Source organism: Anoplopoma fimbria, chromosome 3 (genome assembly GCF_027596085.1).
Source record: "Anoplopoma fimbria isolate UVic2021 breed Golden Eagle Sablefish chromosome 3, Afim_UVic_2022, whole genome shotgun sequence".
In the NCBI taxonomy this organism is placed as follows: domain Eukaryota; kingdom Metazoa; phylum Chordata; class Actinopteri; order Perciformes; family Anoplopomatidae; genus Anoplopoma; species Anoplopoma fimbria.
The window spans coordinates 13,025,793-13,047,009 of NC_072451.1; the positions used below are offsets into that span (position 1 = coordinate 13,025,793).

Consider the following 21,217-nt stretch of genomic DNA (forward strand, 5'->3'; position numbering starts at 1 on the left):
CAGGATTGTCCAAAGGTGCTTTATAAAACAGCCTCCAAACTAGTTTATTCTCTCTCTCCAAACTGTGTCTGTTCTCCCACTCACCTCGCTCTTGTTCAAATGTTGGACACAGTACTTGTACAGAGCTTTCCCATTCAACATGTACAGGTCTGCAGCTGCAACAGTTATAAAGCCGGTAATGGGCCGTCAGTCCGGTCTACTTTAAGACCCATTTCATGGAAAGGATCCCCTTTATAAGGAGTCTCTGCTCCTGGGATGTACTCCTGCAGTATTCGCAGGTCCTCAGTCATCAGCCTGTTAGTCCATGTCTTTAATATGTCTGTGGTGTGACGACTTGATCTTAGACCAAGTAGAGAGATCACTGCCTCTGTGTTACCAAGTCCTGGACCTGCAGCATTCACTATGGGCCTCAGCTTTACTGCCCCAGCTGAACACAAATGCTGGGTGACACAAGGTCTAATGCTGTCCGGAACATCCATCAGGGTCCCTTGAATTAAAGACTCCTCCCGGATCCAAAACAGTGAAGCTGCAGTGTCCAGTTCGTTCCATTTAAAAATAATACATTCTCTTAAAATTCCCCTTGTCTTTATTCTACCTTTACTGTGCCTGTGCTGTCCCCTTATCTTTATTCTGACTCGACTGTGTATCTGCTGTCCTCCCTCTTTCTTCCTGACTCTACTGTATATCTGCTGTCCCCTCACCTTTATTCTGACTCTTATGTCTCTCTGCTGTCCCCTCACCCTTTTCTGTCTCTACTGTGTCTCTGCTATCCCCTCACCTTTTTCTGTCTCTACTGTGTCTCTTCTGTCCCCTCACCTTTATTCTGACTCTACTGTGTCTCTTCTGCCCCCTCACCTTTATTCTAACTCTACTGTGTCTCTTCTGTCACCTTGTCTTTATTCTGACTCTACTGTGTATGTGCTGTCCCTTTGTCTTTATTGAATCTGCTGTGTCTTTGCTGTCCGCTTGTCTTTATTCTACCTTTACTGTGTCTGTGTTGTCCCCTTATCTTTATTCTGACTCTACTGTATATCTGCTGTCCCCTCACCTTTATTCTGACTCTAATGTCTCTCTGCTGTCCCCTCATCTTTATTCTGACTCTACCGTGTCTCTGTAGTCCCCTGACAATGTCTATTCTGACACTACTCTGTCTCTGCTGTCCCCTTGTCTTTATACTGACTATGCTGAGTCTCTGCTGTTTCCTCACCATGTTCATTCTGAGGACACACTCAGAATACATGTCTCTTTTTGCCGCTGCAGTGAGAGGAGACACTGAAACGAACGGATCATAATCAACAACGCCAGACTCAATCACTTTGTTTACTTTGTCTACCTTAACAACAAAGATTACCACAGCGCTGTTTATTTTATCAGCGGACTCAACGCTCAGATCAACTGGACAAACATCTAAGCAAGGTCATCTACATGACCATATCTATTTCAGTATAACTGCTTTCAAACAAAAAAGCAGTTGTCACAAACTGTCAGTAAGAATCCCCCATGCTGATGGACACATTGGAGCAGCTACTGAACAGCAGAAAATTAAGACAGAAAGTAGAAACATTTCATGCTACACATAGACATCCAGGACACATGAATGACTTTGAAAATTCAGTATCCTGAAGAAGTCCTGAAAGTCCTGAGTGACAAGCCAGATACATTACTAACAGACTCTACTCAAAGGAACAACTGTAAGGTTAAATGCAGCTTGCTGTTCTTCACTCACCGCCCTTATAACCTGCAATCTGGCAAAATATATGACTCATTTGCTCAGACATAGAAGAATGCACATCACCTCTGCAACAACGGGACAGTTATGATTCAAGGATCAGAAACCAGGATCAGTTTCCAGACATTGAAGTCTGTATTGACATTTATAATTAAAGCATGTTCTCGTCAGGAAGAGCTACAGGTTTGCCGTCGCCAGCAACTTGCCTCCGATACCTTCCATTGAATCAACACGCAAACTTTCCTGAAGTCCGAGAGTGCTAAGGGAGGGACTCTCAACATTGGAGCAAGAATTCATAGCCTTCAGAGAGAACACAATGAACAGTGTTTACCAGACATCTGATGACACGATCAATCGGTAGAAGAGTGACACTGCCTGGAACCCCCTCCTCTCCTAATCTCCTAATAACCAACACCTTCTCAAAAACCCTCACAGCAACAGAAAAGTTATGTTTCTGTGTGATTCCAATGGGAAACACATTAATATAAAACGCCGCTTCCCAGAACATCCAAAAAGATCCTGAGCCGCACTGCTTAAAATGCTATGGAGAACCTGTCCAATACAAACCTCAATTTTAAGGATGTTAAACATGTTCTAATTGACCATTGGCTAAGCCCCTTTCCCCGCTGTTACTCCATCAAGCTCTCTTTCGATCTACCTTTCCATGGAGCCCACACTGTCACAAACTGCACTCCCTGAAGAAATATTTGCCTATGTTTTGACAAAACGAAAAAGTGATTTTAGGGAACAGACGGAAGGGTCAACAACATTTGTTTGATGGATTTATACAGGATGAAAACAGGTTAAAAAGATAAAGATAGAAGCTAAAGTGTAAAAGTGAACCCCCACATCACCTGACTGTCGGGACAGAAGACAATGAAATTAAGAAACAACAACGTCCCTCTAAACCAGCCTGGTAATGAAGAAGATGTGAAACTATTGCATGAGAGAAGCACAGTGGAATAGTTGTCGGGCGCTGGCCAGAGCTGACTGACACTAAACTATGATTGGCCAGTCTACGTTCGCGGGGCCGGACTTAGCGAAGGGTCAATTTTTTTATAATTTTGCATTTTTGGTTTGTTTCCTGCTCCCACTGACTTTTTGCTTGACTACCCTGTCAATATGAAAGAAAGACAACTCAAAACACCAAAAAAACATTGTTTTTTTTCAGAAATCATAACCCATCATGACTGGCAAAGATAATTGTTCTTCCAGCTCATTCACTATGCCTTTGGAGGAAAATATGAGACTTAATCAAATCCAAATACTGACAATTAATGCTGTATAGCTAATGGAACAAAAGGACCTCCACAAAAATATTATATCTTGATATTCAAGAAAAGGCCAGGTCAAAGAAATCCATACACAGTTTCACTACAGGAGGAAAGGAATCTCATTTCAAGGTTCAAGTACTAGGGCATAATCATCGGTGCATCTGGGAGGTATGGCAAAGAAATACATTCCCTCACAGATAAGGCACACAGGACCTACTGTAGCATCACAAAATATAGTCAATCACCCATTTTAAATCTGGCTAAAACCAGTCAGTATAGTAATTCATCCCATCCTCATGTGAAAGTGAATACATCATGGAACTAACCCCAATTGAAAAACAACTTAACATAACAAACTTAACCTACAGTTATTTAAGGAAATCATCAAGGTCCACAGAACAGCCCAAACCACAGATGTAGAGCACATCTGGGAAACTTCTCTGTCATGCTTCAGTAATGTTAGGACCCAAACAGGTGGTGATAAATGATTTAATGATAATTCAACTTACAGAGTGAAAGTCCACAAAACAGGCAATTTGATGCAAATACAAAAACATACCAGAAGCGCTGACACACAGGAGAACAGGCTGGACTACTGAATACAAAGTAAGAAGAGGCACTAATAGACACAGGGGAAGCACACAAGGAGAGCAGGGTGATTACACACAGGTGGAAAAATTAAGAAGGAGCAGACAATCACAAAGGCAAAGTAAAGCCAGACATGACACAGGGGGAGAACCGAGCTTACAAAATAAAGCGGGAACTAAACAAGAAACCTAGGACCTTAACATTCCCTTTTGTCTCTCTGCATGATTAAAGTGATCCAGTTCGAGGTTCACTTGTTGGCGCAAGCTGATCCTGAAGCCCACTATCACAGCCTTTCTGAGTAACAGCACAAACACATCTTAAATTAATTGACAACATTGTTCTTCACAACGTTTGAAAAACTGATGAAGCCACAGTTTGTATATCCAGCCGCACAGTGTGTAACACAGTAGAACTTTAAGATTGTATTATATTAGCAAACTTTAGATTTGATGACTTACTCATCATTCATCTTCCGTAAGCGCTTATCCAGTTAAGGGTCGCAGACTTACTCATCAATTTATTGTAATTCTTTATCTATTTTTCTGTTTAAGACAATAAGATGTGATATAGTTATCCAATAAATACCCTCTTTATATAGGATAGCGCAGCAGCTGTTGGAAACATGGCTATTCAGAACGGGGCTGAGTGCCTGGTTTTGCTGCTGGCAGCTTTCTAGAAAACTGATCCTTCAAACAACTTCACATTTAACACTGAGCTTCCTTGGGTCCTCAGCAACACACCTGCCGTGAAATAAATGAATCACACAACAAAGTTGCAGCTACTCACGGTCAGAAACACTGGTGAAATATACTGTGACTCAGGAAAAAGCACTAGGGACATACTTTTCTGTTAGACAAGGTGGACAACTCCCTGGAGCCAAAAAGCTATGGATTTATTATGATGTAATGCAATTATTACTATTCTAAGTCATTGTACACCAAAATAACTTACAAAAGGGACTTAAGAATATGCAACTGGAGGGTATACTACTAACCATGTACATCTACTTCAGAGAAAAACATTGTAGTACTACATTTACTTTACACAGAGACTGGTCACGTTGCAGATTCAGATTTCACTCACAAAATACAAACCAATTAAAATATGAGTTAAAAAATATGATTATTATTATGCATTAAACTATCCAGCATTATAAATTGAAGGGGCCACCTTGAACAGACATTAAGTAAATATAAGTACATTTAAGTACATTGTGCTGATAATGCCTCTGTCATTCTTCACTTGAAGTAAACATTTATATAGTTTTTAACTACTAATAGTTTTACTGTAGAAAGAAAGGTTTGATTTCTGTTAATAATATCATGCTGTTAATGTCTTAATTGTACCAAATTTTTAAAAAGCACTTTAATGGGGGGTAGAGTTATTTATTTTTCTGCCTTGGAAACAGTGGTACTTTATTCAATTTTTTCAATTCAATTCAATGTATTTTGTATAGCCCAAAACCCAAATAACAAATTTGCCTCAGAGGGCTTTACAATTTGTACACATAGGACATCCTCTGTCTCGGGACCCTCACATCGGCATAGGAAAAACTCCCCTAAAAAAAACCTTTAAGAGGGAGAAAAAAAGGAAGAAACCTTAGGGAGAGCAACAGAGGAGGGATCCTTCTACTAGGATGGACAGAAATGCAATAGATAGTAGTAAGGGGAATAATGATGGAAAAAATTAAGACTACTAAAAATGACAGCAGCAATGGATATAGTAGAATAACAATAATGATAAGAGCAGTAATGGTATAGGGAATAGTAATAGTAATGTGACTAATAATAATAGTGGTAGTATCAGTAGGTGTCAGCAGGGCCACAGCAGGAGGCACGAGCACGGTCTAGATATAACCCAGATTCATGGAAACCTGCAAGGGCGAGAAAGCACAAGGACCCCGGGGAAGAAGCAAAGTCAGAAATGTGCATAAATGGGACATAAATACAGATGGAGAGAGAGAAGAGGAGAGAGGAGCTCAGTGTATCCTAGGTAGTCCCCTGGCAGTCTAGGACTATAGCAGCATATCTAGGGGCTAGACCAAGGCAAACATGAGCCAGCCCTAACTATAAGTATTATCAAAAAGGAAGGTCTTAAGCCCACTCTTAAAAGTGGTGAGTGTGTCTGCCCCCCGGACTGAAACTGGAAGCTGGTTTATGTCAATAAAGCATAATGAATTGAATTGAGAGAGACTTTTTGACTTTTAAACGTCCTTGAATAATAATGTTACACTATGTGCTGAATTTATTACAATATTTAAATAGTTTTTGGTATTTTTTTTCATAATGTTATAACTTAATATATTATGATGGTTTTCTTACATTATGTGCTGATTATTACAGTATGAATTGCTATAGCAGGCAGCAGAGAGCGGGTTTGGGCTTCACAGAGCTGAGCAAAATTAATTCTGTCTAAAGAAGGACTGGGAGCATCACACACTTCTTATTTCATCAAGACAATGAATGCAGTAATACCGCACTCAGCGTCTCTCCATCATTTGTCTTAGCATGTTGGAGACATGTCTCAACTGCTCAATTAAAAATGTTCAGCAAGTTTGGTGATTGGACAAACTGTCATTGGCCAGATATGCGTCAGGCCCATGCACAAGATTGGAACTAGTGGTGCCCCCTATTGGGCAGTTTCCAAATAGTTTTACACAAGTGGTTCAACATTGTCATGAAACATATCCTGTGAGTTTAGTAGTGATTTGATAAACAATATTGTATCTATTTTCTGATTTGTGTTTTGCTACGCTCATTCTTGGGTTCAGCCTTCAGTTCTGGGGATAGTTGTGGCAAACTCTCCATCAGTACTTCAGCAAACTCTGGATTCATAGACTGTATATAAGAAGTGGACGAGTCATCGTGACGTGAGGCCGCGAGTTTAACGATTTCACAGTCGCCATGTTGAAGGAAGTTACCATATTTGAAATTTTGAGAAATTATGTAGAGAGCTTTATGGTCTATTTGACTCTAAATGGACCATAATTTATAAAATGAACATTGTGTTGTATTAAAGAAGACTTGAAACTAGCATTTGAAGACATAAACTCAAATTCACAATGTTTACTGAGTTAATTGATCAAGTTAGTACAGTTGTTTTTTCATTGACTTCCATGCAATCCGATTTATTTCTGGGGCGGCTGTGGCACATGAGGTAGAGCGCTTGACCCGCAACCACAAGGTTGGTGGTTCGAACCCCTCTACCGGCAACATGCCGAGGTGTCCTTGAGCGAGACACCTAACCCCAAAATTGCTCCCCGGGCGCTTCATTGCAGCCCACTGCTCCTCCAGGATGGGTCAAATGCAGAGAACTGAATTTCCCCATTGTGGGACTAATAAAGGCTTAATTATTATTATTATTAAACGGTGGAGTGGCCCCCTGCTGGTCAGTAGAGAGAATGCAAGTGTTAATAGACTTCACTTGGCAGAACCGGAGGTTGCCGCCTGGCTGGATCACACTCTTCTCAGCTACAGTCTCTCATAAAAGTCTACAGTCCCCTCCTTAATTTCTTAATTCAGAAGTGACTCGCCCATCAGACAAATGCAAACAGTGCATGTGCTTATCCTCACCTGTTGCTTCTCCATCCCAAAGAAAAAGGAGGTAGATTCATTAATTTCATTCAAGATAGAAACTGAAGCCCTCAAAGGAGCCTGCTTGTAACAGTAACCACTCAGCCCACCAACACATAAGGCGCCAGATACAGAAAGCACCACCAATTAGACTCAACCAAATTACAACACAGTTAAACAAAACTACAAAGTAGAGATTGAGTGAGCACACACTCGCCAAAGGAAAACCTGGAGGGCGGGGTTAGAGGAGGTGGAGCTGAAGATGGGTTTTGAGGAGGTGAAAAGGAAGAGGGGTTTAGAGGAGGCAGAGAGGGTGTAAGCAGAGGTCGAGGTGAAGGGGGTGTTACAGGAGGTGGAGCTGAAGTGGGGGTTAGATGAGGTGGAGATGAAAATGGGTTTAGAGGAGGCAGAGGTTGAGGTGAAGGGGGGGTTAGAGGAGGTGGAGCTGAAGAGGGGTTTAGAGGATGTGAAGAGGGTGTAAGAGGAGGTGGAGGTGAAGATGGGGTTAGAGGTGGTGAAGACGGGGTTAGAGGAGGTGGGGTGAAGGCGGGGTTAGATGAGGCGGAGCTGAACAGGGGGCTAGAGGAGGTTGAGTCTGATCTTAATACTCATCTAAACTTTGATGCCTCATCAAAAGACAGTGATTCTTACTGTGATTTCACACTTAAAGGTGAATTACACTAACACACAACATACACTCCCTGTTCGTTTTCATACAAACTTTAAACCCTGAGAAATCTAGCTGTGAACTTGTCTATTCCAGTAATGTCCATAATGCTACTTTAAAGGCCTTGGAAGGAGCAGTTGACAAAGTCACCCTACCCCAAAGTCCATCCATTCAAGGTCCAATCCATTCAGTAGCTATTCTGGAGCTTTCAATTGTAGTTTTGGTAGATAAGTCAAGTAAGTTTTTGTGAGACCGGCAATCATTAAAAAATTGATTTCATAGCAGGTAAATATGAGATACAATTTGTACTCTTAGAGATGATCCGGGTCCCTTCTTGGTTCACCTAAAACAGAGTTCAGCGAGTCAAAAGGTTTCGTAGGTTTTTGGTTTGCTTTGCTGAATGCACTGTAACCCTTATTTTTTTCTATAAACTGTATTATTATAGTATTGGTTTTCTTGCTCCATACATAAAGCGGTGGTTGCTGTTGTGTTTGTTATAGCTGTCCTCGGTGAGCTGTGATACTTGACTTATCACTATCCAAAGTGTATCCGGAATTAGCCACCGAGCCAGGGAACCAGAACTTTCCCCCAAAGCAGACAACGGAGGAAACAATGGACACACGACATGATATTCCTCTAAGTTCCTACAGTAGAAGTGGGTTAATAATACCAGTTGTTAGACATTTTTGCCAGTTCCACAATCTGGAATACCTCTCAGGTCAGGTGTAAACATATCAGCTGGGTGGAGTTTGACTTCCTGCCTGCAACAGGCAGACAATAAGTGAGGAGCAGGGCAGTACTCCAACATCAGATCTGCTGCCTCTGTTGGTGTTTGATTTTCCTTGGTAGACAATGAAACAACTAAAGAGTGACTTATTTGCAGTTAGGGCTAGCCAGTTTGATGCTGGTCTCTGTTGTAGCTCCTTGTGGACAGATTTTGTTTGAAGTAGGCTACTCCCCCTTGCAATTTAGCTACATGGCATTATGAGAGATAGTATGAGACTGATGTTGTTAACGCAAACACCCTCAGCATACTCGGCCCCTGGGACACCCCCTGCCAATCGCACCTCCTTCGTTGGAGTCACCCCTCGAGACCCAGGTGGACTCTACCAAGCCCAGGTTAGTATGATTCGTTTGACAATATTTAGCCTAATTTGGAAGAGATTCAGTTCTCCTGCCCAGATTATTGGGTGGTTAAGAGCTCCAGAATCGGTAACAAAAGCAAATCAGTTGCCACTTAATTATCATAGTATCTCGCCATGCAAATAGCAGCAGAAGATGCTGAGATTTGGATATATCCGCCTCTGAGACCTCTGCCATTCCAGACATAGAATAGAGGTCAATAAAAAATGAATATACAAATTTGCTTGGTGGTGCTCAAAGGTGAATAATGACATGTAGTGTTGAAGCGCTTTGAGTGGTCTGAAGACTAGAGGTGCTGACTGAGATCAAGCCAACACTTGATCTCAGTCCATGGTCAAATCATATACTGTCATTTATACAAAATGCATTCAACCGGTTCAGATTGAGCTAAAAATGATAATATAATAAGTCTCTATCCATTAAAATGAACAGGCAGCTAGCGGCTGACTCAGCAAAGTTAGCGGAAGGACTAGGTATGGTTTTCAAAGTAAGTTGTTCATAAAGGGTGTACACAAAATACCTATATAAAGTAAATAAGATGAATTCGATTTTCTTTACAAGTATAAAACAAATAGAAACAAAGAAAATACCACTTAAATGTTAGGGAAATACCTTTAATCTTTGATTTTAATTTAAATAACTCCTAGTAATTATTAATTAAATAAATACTGGAATTATGCCAAGAATTATTAATTAAATAATTCTTGGCAATGGCTGGTATTCATTTGAATTGCAGACATCACTTACTACATACAGAATGTTTTTTGTACATACTCTTTTTGAACACCTTATTTTGACAACAGGAAGTAGTCACATGTGTATCCTAATGCTTACCTCCATCCGTTGCAAGCTGTCAGCTCATAGAGTCTTTTTATGACAGTAAAGGAAAACATTCCAAATGCCAGTCAGCTGTTTTGACATCGGAGAAGCAAGTGACATCTCTATGCATGCTGGCGTTGTACTCTGATAAACATTATAAGAGGAAAAACACTTTAGTTTTATTGAGAAAATTTGGTAATTAACTTGTGATCTCGAGATTATAGACACCAGGGCACCTGTCAGCGAGATTCCAGTGCTACACGCCACCTACTTCCAGCAAACAAAGCAGCTTGCTCTAGTCCATCTCTTTACTGTAGACAACCTTGCAGTCATTTACCTCATCATCAAAGGATGCCGCACAGCCCCATCAATCTTGCATTTCACGCTCCGCCTAATCCAGCACTCTATTACACACCAGTACGTTCTCCAGGCAGCACATGTCCAGGCCACTCAAACACAGTTGTTTTCTCGTTTCTCAATCCAGAAGTTCCGAAGTTCGGCCTTCTTGCAGACACCCATCCAACATCAGCTCCTTCATATTTTACGCTGTCGATCAACTTGTAAATCCTGCCCCAATTTCGCCGATCATCAATTTAGAGAACTCCATAGTCGATAAAATTTCTCCATCAACCTTTTCGTTCAACTGGTCAGCTTGGAAGAGTTTCCCCTACTTCCTCAACGTGACCAGTACACCATAATCTTCCCGTCATTCAATCTTGTCCCATGATCTGTTTTAGTTACCATTGCCCATTCTGTGATAGCCATCAAGAACACTTACCATCCAACTTAGCGTAGTAGAATAAGCTTCTAATACTCTTATGCGGTAGCCCTAGCCTGGCCTCCAGCTGTCCTAACTATCTAACCCTAATCCATAACATCACTCTCAAAGGTCTTCTACACAAAAAATCTTAGCAGCTACTTCCTACTGGTAACTCGCCGTCACTATGGATACACACTATCTGCTCCTTAGACAAAAATCCTCACATTGCTCGAACTTTAGGAACAACATTTTCTCCTGCCTTTTTCGCTTGTTGTTTTTTTGAGGCTTTGTTCCAAGTTCTCCGCCTCATCCTATCACTTTAACCCATGCCATACACTTGCATCATGGGGTCTAGACAAATGACTACATCCACTACATTTGCTCAGATCTCAACTCTGCTCGACCTAGTCCCAAGTAACCTTGGTTTTTTTGGGGTTCGTTGTACCCGGGTGCGACGGAGGAGTTCCCTATTGAAGCTACCCACAACTAATTTGGCTAAGCGGACAAGTTTGATTAAGTTAAAGTTTTGCATCTCAATCATGTTCTGCTTTAATAAATCTGTAAACGCTTTTATTTTTTATTTTGCTTTTGATTAGTGAAACATGTTAAAAGGAATGGGAGAGAGAATTATATTTAAAATAACAGCTAGCAAAAGTTGAAGGGTTTCCTTTTCATCATTTGATTGGTGCCCTCATGGATTATTACAGTTTGGGTTGAGGGTGAGTATCATCGCAGGATTCAGTTCTCATCTCTTATTCAGTGTGAAATAGATCTCGAGCTTGGCTAACCTCTGACAGCGTGAGCAGCGATGGACCAGGTTCATTGCTGATGGGGATTGGAGTCGTACTGAATAACCTTTCCGCTGCTGCTGCTTATTTAAGCCAATCAGGAAAGTTCTGTGTTCTTTTAAAATGTTCCACAAAGTGGGTCAGCACCAATCATTTAAATAGGATCGTTATTTGTACTATCAATAGCTTCACATTCTGTAAGAAATCATAAAATAAGTAATAGCATAAATTCTTATATATATTTGTGGTTTACAAATTATATAACTTACAGTGTGTTGATTACCAATGTTAGATTCTATGTACTTGTGTGTGAAGAAATGCAGGCTGAAGTTTAACATTTCAAAACTTGTGTCTTTGTCTCTGTTCCAGTCTTGGTATCTGGGCAACTAAGTGAACTGTGGAGGAAAGGTGATTGTCAAAGCAGCACTGTCCTGGAGGAAAGGAAACGATGCTGTCATGACATTACCAGAGGAAAAATATATTCATCTTTATAGAAGTATAACATGTGGTCATACATATATATAAATATACAGTGTAATATATTTGTATATCTGTATGTACCCAGAAGAAACAGCCTGGATAGAAGAAGGATGCCGCTCTCACTCAGCCATGTTACAGACACAGAGTGAACTATGCCATGTGACACTAAATAGTTCTTACAAATGGCCACTGGTGCGATGTGATTTTCAGTGGTTGGTCTAGATGAACTCAGACCAGAAGCAGGCCTAAACACACCAGATCCTAAGAAGCCTGTATCCCAACTGTATTCCCAGGATGAGGCCCGTATCCCTGGAATGGATGTCAGCCTTTAGCCATATACCCTGGGTCTCTACTCTATATCCAGTGCAAGGACTCCTCCCCAGGACAGACCTTATCCCACCTCAACACCCAGAATTCCCCTCTCCGCTGCAGGTGCTGCTTAAAATATATATGCAAATAAGCCTCCCTTTTTTCTGAACCCACTAGAAAGAGATCCTGTTGTATGTAATGTTTTTTTGCATTTTTTATTGTGTTATGGATACATCTGAAGAAAATGTAGAGTTTAAACTGAGCAGTTTTTTTTTCTCTTCCCAGCAAAAGACAGAGGCTTTGCCTTTTTTATTGACAATCATCAGCCTAAAACCATAACGTTGCTTTGCTAAGCTAATGTGTTTAAGACTGTTTGATTTTACTAAACATAAGTGCTACAGTTGAACACCAGTGTAGAGTTAGGCCCAGTGGGACTAGAACCAGGAGGGGCTGTGGTCATCTTTTCAGATGCTCATCATTTTGTCATGACACAATTGTTTGAGGGCTGACATGCATCCGCCTGTGAAACCTGGACCATGTGGCAGCAGTAGACTGGCTGCTGATTTCAATGTGTTTGAAACAGTAGCATAGTGTATGTGTGTGTGTGTGTGTGTGAGTGTGTGTGAGTGTGTCTGTGACTGTGTCTGTGACTGTTTGTGTGTGTGTGTGTGTGTGTATGTCAGATTGTGAGTATGGCTCCTGCATTTACACTCCCTGGTCTGTTTTGAAATTATTTGGTTTGTGTCTAATAGAGCACAGTGACATGTTTGTTGTGGTATGAAGGTGTATCAAAAAGAGCTACAGCAGGCATTGCACTAGGATTAAGTCCATGATGTGGCATATTAGCAGACCGACAGGCTGTGGTGGGTTTCTCTTGTAGATGTCAATGATTATGGTTCTGACTGACTTGAAGTTTCTTGTTCAGCTCCAGAATGGTCTAGAAGCCAACCTGACCTGACCTGTCTGCAACAGTAGGGTTTGTGTTGGGTTTCAGATGAACAGAAAGCCAGTGTTTCAAGTCCAACCTTGATGGTTTACCACCGGCAGCAAGCAATACGCTTGCTTTTCTGTGTCCAACCTTGACACAATATTTGCATCATATTTTCCTTAGTGAGGCAAAGCAATATTCTATCTTTTGGAAGCTTAATTCAGTCAGTAATTGTTTGAAAGACATTTAATAGCTTAAACTCTTACATTCTGCTTTTTAACTTAGTGTAAGAATCTTCAAAGTAACAAAGAGAGATATCAGGTCAGCTTATAGCAACAACTCAGTCTGTGTGTAGTTGTCAAAGATCTAAATGCAGAACCAAAATCAAAAGAGAAAATATAGCGTTATTAATATTTGTCGGTAAAAGTAAATGCATGCAGCCTGGCCTTTTGCTATTTTGTACACCATATCTTTGGAGATGAAACCACTGAATGTACATTTTATTTTAAGGTATTCATATTTCTTAATATGTGCCAATCTTTTTAATCTCCAAGGCTTTGCAACTATAAAGTAGTCTATTGAAACACGTTGCCTGAGGATGTGGATTGGTGTTTCTGTGTTGAGATGTGATCAGATGGAACTGCAAGCCAATTTGCTCTATTCACATGAATTCGACTGCTCGAGTGTTTGTGCCGTCCAAAGACGTTATACTCCATGATTTGGTCGCTTGCATTCCCTGTGCAAACCGTACGGGAGAAGTCAAAACATTATTATTTTACTTGTATTACAGCAGTGGTCACACAGGTGTCCTCCATCTACCTCGAAAGATAAAATGTCCTCCAAGGGCCAAACCAAGGTTAAAAATGCAATAATTCCCACCCATGCTGAAGCCTTAGCAGTGGACCTGATCCAGTGAATAGTAGAGCCGTGGTGCACTATCAGTGGAAATATTGGATTCATACAATGGTTTCACCCTTGGAAAAAATCATTCCATGTAGAAGGCAGACAATTTTGGAAACGGCAACTGCCAGTAGTAAAAGATAACTATCCCCTAAGGCAGCGGTCCCCAACCTTTTTTGCGCCACAGACCGGTTTCATGTAAGACAATACTTTCACGGACCGGCCCTCAAGGTGTGGCGGATAAACACGACGAAATAAAACGATACGACCGGCATGAAAATAAATATAAAATGCATAAAAAATACAAATCACCATAACGCTGAATCAGTGGGAGCCCTGAGCTTGTTTCTCTGCAACGAGACAGTCCCATCTGGGGGTAATGGGAGACAATGACACCCGAAGTGTGTTCCTTATGTACAGTCTACTCCCTAATTTTGATTCCTGTCACTGCAGAAAATCCCTAATTTTCGCTAGCTTGTGGGTTTAATTTTTCAGGTAGCGTATCACGTGACTGAGACAAGCGTCTTGACATGTGTCAAGACGCGAGAGAATCTATTATTTCAAAAATAAAACATCTTTCAGACTCTGATAATAAATAAAATGGAAATAATATAAGTTTCTGTGCGGCCGGTACCGCGGCCCGGGGTTTGGGGACCGCTGCCCTAAGGTATCCCCCCAGAGAGTGGCTGTTCCGTCAGCTCCAACTCTGAAATCCCCCAGGAACAGTTTTCCTTTTGCACCTTTGCTTTTTTAAATGTTACTGTCAAACTGTGGGATTGATTTTTTCCACTCACAAAGAAGGCTATCCACCTGATTTGGTGCTACCTAGGATCTTAGTCCTTCTGTTGACTCTGCATGCAGTCAGGCTGTGTCTAAAATTCGCTATGCTTTCAATCTGATCACAGGTGTCATTTCCTTTCTCTGGGTAAGTGTCAGTGTCTGCGAGTGGTTAATCGTTTACACTGAAGGTGCTGATATTAGCTGTTTGGAAGGGCCAGGTTTGAGGTTTGGTTAAAGTTGGCTTAAAGCTGATGTATACTGCATGGTTTTGCCCTGGTCGCTGTGTTGACCTAATGAATGCATGGCTCAAACTGATGATACCTCTCCCTCTCTATACCGCTCTTCCTCCTCCCCTTTCTTCTCTTTGTACTCTGTATTACATCCGAAGACAGTGGATTAAAGTGTATTGCTGTCTATTTCTTTAGATTTTGATATTAGTTCCGCTATTAAACTTCTATTTTGCACGATATTTAATAAAACACATTATGTGCCTTGCCTTTAGTTAAAGAACAGTAATACTTTATGGAGAAGTGATATACTTTTTATGGAACAGCTGGTAGCACTTAGAAAACAACAATAAAAAAGCTGCATGTGTGATTGCTTGACAATAACCAGTGTAGCTGGTAGACATGGGCAGTGTAGTAACTGCAAGCTCAAAGACAGCTTTCATCAGCTTCAGTAGAGACTGGGGCCATACTCATCCTCTGCTACTATCCACCTAAAGACTCTAAACGTCTGCAGTGTAAGAAAATTCTGACATAGGGAATTCCACATGTTTGCTGTCATACTCAGAGTCTCATGAGAAGGATGATATCTCTGTCATTCCACCGTCCGGCAGCTTACACACAACAGAAATCCCAACCCTGGCCCCTATTATCTCAGCTCAAGGTCCATTTACTACCTTTGTCCATTGCATTCGACCTCATCTCACAGGTTTTATTAGCTGATGAGTTGTTTCTAGTGTCATTCAGTGACCTAAGTATGGAACTTTGGTATGCTGACAACAAGTGGTCACATACAGGGGAGATCTAAACCCACATCCTGGTTTAAGGATGGCATCAATGGTTATGATCTGCCCTCCAGATACTGTATCACATGACAAAGTTCTATTCTTTGTCATATGACAATTGAATCATCCCCATGACATTGATTGTACTCATTGAGCTGATCTGGTTCAGTAGCTCAGCTGTTTTAAGATGAAGTGATGGCTCATAGGTGTGTGTGGGCATTGACAATTTTGCTGTGTGTGACACAGTGTTTAAAATGAGCTGGATGTGTGTTGTCCCAAAATGGGGATGCCAGTGTGTTGTAAATTAAACACTATCACAAGGTACAGTTTGTCTACCTTTTATCTCAAAATAGCACTGTAAAAGCAAACACTTTGGTTCCGAAAGTGAAGTCTGGTGGTTAAGTATTGCCTAAATGTTCACATCCTGTTTTAATATTAAGTGTTTAACACAATGATAGTATTTATTGCAGAGAAAAGTCAATTATTATCAGGCATTTAGCCACTCAGTCCTATCTAATAGAAAACTGTCTCCAAGACTCTACAGCTGTATTACTATGGCCACAGAACACCATCCATTAAACATGCATGACTTTGGCCATGTGACGAATAATATGATAAATTACTTCAAATGCAATAGATGAGTTTGAGTTTTATATGGATGCATGCACTTAATACTATTTTATCTCAACTTGGCTTTTAGGTTTATTATTATTTATTATTATTATTTCTCGAGTTATTATGTTGCTTGTAGCATTATAGTTTTAAATACAACACAGTGTGTTAAATATGTACAACATGGACTTATCAGTCATAAAAAGGATTTATAGAGTGTCTAAGTTTGTTGTGTTTGTGCATTTTATTTTGGCTTTCTTAAAGTGGTGACAGAGCAAGGGAGCCATGAAATGTGTAAAATTGTTGGTGGGCTCATTGTAAATTTAAGCCATGTGAGGGATGACGAATGCTTGTAGTGGGAGAGGGACAAACTTGGTAGAGAAGTTAAGTTAAACAGAGGTAGAATGCATACCTCTGCGAAGGTGGCACAGACCTTTTAAATTAGTTATTATAATCTGACACTGGATCTGATTCAAGTAGGCCTCTCGTTAGGAGTTCTGTGGTAAATGATGAGCCAAAGAAAAAGTGCTTTGTAAGTAACCATATGAAGGTACTATCCCTACAGATGTACAGTTGACACTAAAATTTGTCTCTTCAATGTTATATGCTTAAATGTTTGCACTCCCTCTTTCAATCAAAGTAGAGTTCTTAATAATATGACCATGGTGATACATCCAAGACTGTGTAACCAGCAAAACCAGGTATGGAGCCTGTGGAACTCGTGGCTGCCTGACAAATACATGTAAGGGGGTGGACACAATAATATAATGTCGCACAACCCAACACAACAAAGCTAAACATTGCCATTCAAATCACCTCTCTTGGAAGAAGTGCAAAGGTTATATATATTGTAAGGCTGATGTACTGCAGTGGCTTCGTGACTGACGGCCAAGATTACTGAGCACATTGTACTTTAAGAATCTCGTCACTGCTTCATTTTGTCTTGTAGAAGCTCTGCTTGTAGCTAAGAAGAAAGAAAAAAAGATTTTGATTCTAACCCTGGACTTATAGAGATGATGTTTGTATGTTTCCTGGCTGTCGGGAGAGGTTTGATTCTGTGTTGAAGCAGGTTATGAAGTTTGAATACTCTTCACTTCGATACTATCAATACAGTCATTGCACAAAGTAAGTCAAATGGCTCCCTACAAGACAGCAGCCAGCTGAGTGGTAGACAAATCCACTGTGTTGTGCAGTGGGATGGCTCTTCATTCCATACTACAAAATTTACTGAATAGAGACATTGGATTATTATAAATTAAACCCCCAGCAAGAAAAAATGCATTAACATACAGTAAGCCCAGGCCTCTACAGTGTACCAAGCACAAGCTGACAAGGTTAAGTACCATGCAGCTTTCAATGACTCTGGACACACTGCTGGTAAGAATAATCTCCACTTTGAATGTTGACAATTTCTATTAACTCTTGTGAAGTTGTGTAATAGTCCAATGGAGGAATTAACAATGATCGACTTCAGTATGTTCAGGATACCTCAATTCCAAAGTGTGGTGAGGTGAAAATACTCATGTTCATCACAAAACTGAGAGAAAATAGTTCACATCAGTTCAGTGCAAATAATGTGCTCTCTCGGGTCAAAGAACATCACATCATCACTTTCTCTGCTCTATTCAAATATACCAGCATGCAGACAGCATGGACAGATCATGACATTTTACTGATATATTCTACTGAGTATATAATTTAACTGCTAGTTTTCTCTTATTTATGATAGAGTGCTTTGCAGTATGTGTTGTGTTAAAACACGACATGGTCGTGGGACACACTTCAGCCCTGGGGTTGGGGCTCATCACCAGCCCTGGCCACTGGAGATGGGCTGTGCAGGTCCTACGGTAACAAGCCATAAACAACCCAAAGAGTTGAAGAAAATGTAGAGGAAACAGACCAGGATTCATGGCTCATGGTTCTTCACTTTAAGTTGGATCATGTTCTCATGTCCTAAGCATTGACCTCACTCTCATAAACCTTTTCACACATGATGTTTTTCCCTGGAATTGTGCTTGTGGTTCAATGTCACTTAAACACATGATTTACTTGGAGCTGTTGTAAAAAAAATTTTTACAGTACAGCACATAAACAGACTCCTAGAGACCCTCTTGCGTTGTGATCACACTGGCCACAACTCAAAATTGAGTCAGGGGCATAAAGTGGGGGCCAATGGCCTCTTCCCCACTTTCTACCCCTTACTTTGGTGCCCTTGCTTGGACCAAACCTATCTTTGAACCTGGCCTTCATTTTTTTCTAAACTTAACACCTGTAATGTTTTGTGACTTATGCGGTTGTGACTCTTAACACATTGACAAAATCTGTTCACAGACATAAACACCTGGCATAGTACTCTACATCTCCTCTTAGGTAGTCCTGCTACAGGGGGTGTTACCTGGACCACACTTTGCCATTATGACACACACAAAGGTGAAACAATGCCAGCGTTGGCATTGCAGCTAGTAGTTATGTACTATTTAGCATTTGATTAAGCATCAATTCAGCATTTGAGTTATTCACTATCGTTTTTTTAAGTATTTAGTATTTATAAGAACAAATCATTACATACTGGTTCATTATTATATTCTTTACAATCCTTGATTTATTCTGGAGCTATTCATTAACTATGCATTGATTAGCACTTCCTAATTTCATCCTTACTAGTTGGGGACTACTGAGGATTTGGAGTACCTTACAGTTATAATAACTAACAACAGGATCCACCTGATGGTGTGTTAAACTTGGTTGAAGCTGTTAAGATGACATGATTATAGTTTTACCCTGATGGTAGGTTCTGAAATCCTGTATACTTTTATGGAAATTCCATTCAAGGAATTGTAAAGATCTTTTGAATTATGGGCTAAGTGCTGATTAACATGTTCCCTATAGATCTTGCTTTATTCTATGGTACAAACCAAGTGCTGTTCTGACCACTGTTAGCAGTGAATAACCAGACAATGTTTCTGTACGACTCCTGTTAAGATGCATCAAATCAGAATCATAACTGTTTTACCCTTATGATTGGCTGGTTATAGTTTGGTGTTTTAAGCCGTTATAATTGTAACAGAATAGTAGTACTGCAGGGAGTGATTCCTGTTTGTTAGCTCAGCAGCTGCAGTTGATCAGATCTGTAGCTGAATGCTGTGTGAGGAAAAAGGGCTCCTAAAGAATTGAATTTTGTGGGATTGGGGTATGTTTTCATAGAGGGGGGCGCTTTTCTATAACCTACTAATGGTATTCACAGTCTACCCTACTGCTGCTGTTGCCTGAAATCCTAGCTACTCCAATAAATTATTCTTTTTGATATTTCTTAATGAAATTGTATTTTTCAATGGCCCTTCAAACCTTTTTCTGTAATTCAGATTCACAACAGTTGGAAAACATCTTTTAGCTACTGAAAATCCGATTTTGTTGTCCTACAAGCTTCCTGTGATAGTGATGCCATATTGATTCCTTTCTGTATCTGCGAGTACATTACTTTTGCACACTTTATATTCCATGTGCTAAAGAGAGTTTGTTATGAACGAAATAGTTGTTTCTCAGAGAACCTTTTAATGCAGTTTCATATTTCTCATAACTTTTCAGATATTATATTAAAGGACTGCTTTGCTTGCTTCCATATATATCCCTTACATCAGAGAGAGAGCATAGGCATGAACAGCTTTCATCAGTTATGCATGACCACAGTCCAGGACCACAGTCCTTTCACATGAACTGTACAGCAGAGTTATATATAGTTTTTTCTTTTGCTATGGAATACCAACACCAATTCTTTGGAAACCAATACCTCAAAACAACAGACAAGGGTGAGGGGGAGTCTATTATTTTATATATTGGAACACCTCAGAGTGCATTATCATATCATGGCCACTTCCCAAAGAACACGCTAAAAAGGACTATGCCACAACTTTCTTGTTTAACTTGAGTAATTAACTTGCTTTACAATTGTAATTGACACCTGACAGCCAACATGCAATAATACATGACTTGGTATCCCAACATGAGAAAATTATAGATGGGGGAGAGGCCCATTGTTTTTCTTATGTTCCAGATTGGGAGGCTGGTATTAAATCTGGCCTAAAATGTTCACTGTGGAAGGGGCTGCTGCTCTGGGCTGGATGTAGTTTGTAGCAGCTTTGACGAGAGCTTAAAGTACTTTTTCCTTTGGATTTTTTAGATGAAGCTAATATTAATAATCAACCTTTATTTGCATGATGTAAACTGTTCTACTTAGACTTAATTTGGACAGGGACAGGAAATGATGTCCACACTGTGGTATCATTATGTCTTCTTATGGCCATCTAAAATGAAGCCATGAGGTGTTCATCAAAGTCAAGGATCCTTCCTTGGTAGGACGGGTCCTTCCAAGTCAGGTTCTACAGAGGCTAGGCAAAATTTCTTCCTAGCAGAGCCACATTGAAACATTTTAAAACTCATTATTAGTTCACAGAGTTAGACGTGAAAATATGCTGGCTTTACCATGCCTTCTTTCCCTGTTGTTGCCGGCCTAAGTGTTATTCATAGCACACTGAGCAAGTCTCTCACTGAGCATCAAAAGTGGAATCAAACTTTTAAGCAATCTTGCTAGAATTGGTTAAGAATCTGATTTTGGCAGACTCGTAATAACTGAAAATGTACGAGCATATTTCCCCCGTTTCCAAATCAGTGGACAGGAAATGCGGGTGTTTTAGGTGCGCGGAGGATAAACACATGCATCCTTGAAAAACCTCTGAGCGAAGAACTCTGTCCTTGGAATAATTATTTTAAGAACTATAAGGATCATTACTTGACTTTGAGAAACACCCATGGACTGACAACTGTTTGCACAAGGTTGGACTTTTTGTTCCTGTTTGAATGTC

At 40.3% G+C, this 21,217-nt stretch overlaps 1 protein-coding gene across 1 annotated transcript in view; it reads left to right on the top strand.

The window, feature by feature from the left end:
• nfic (nuclear factor I/C) overlaps positions 1 to 11,834 on the top strand; it is a 58,440-nt gene extending 46,606 nt beyond the window's left edge. The window contains 1 exon segment of the mRNA XM_054596302.1: positions 11,710 to 11,834. Within this exon segment, the coding sequence (XP_054452277.1) occupies positions 11,710 to 11,834 (125 nt within the window).
• The last annotated feature ends 9,383 nt before the right edge of the window (positions 11,835 to 21,217 follow it).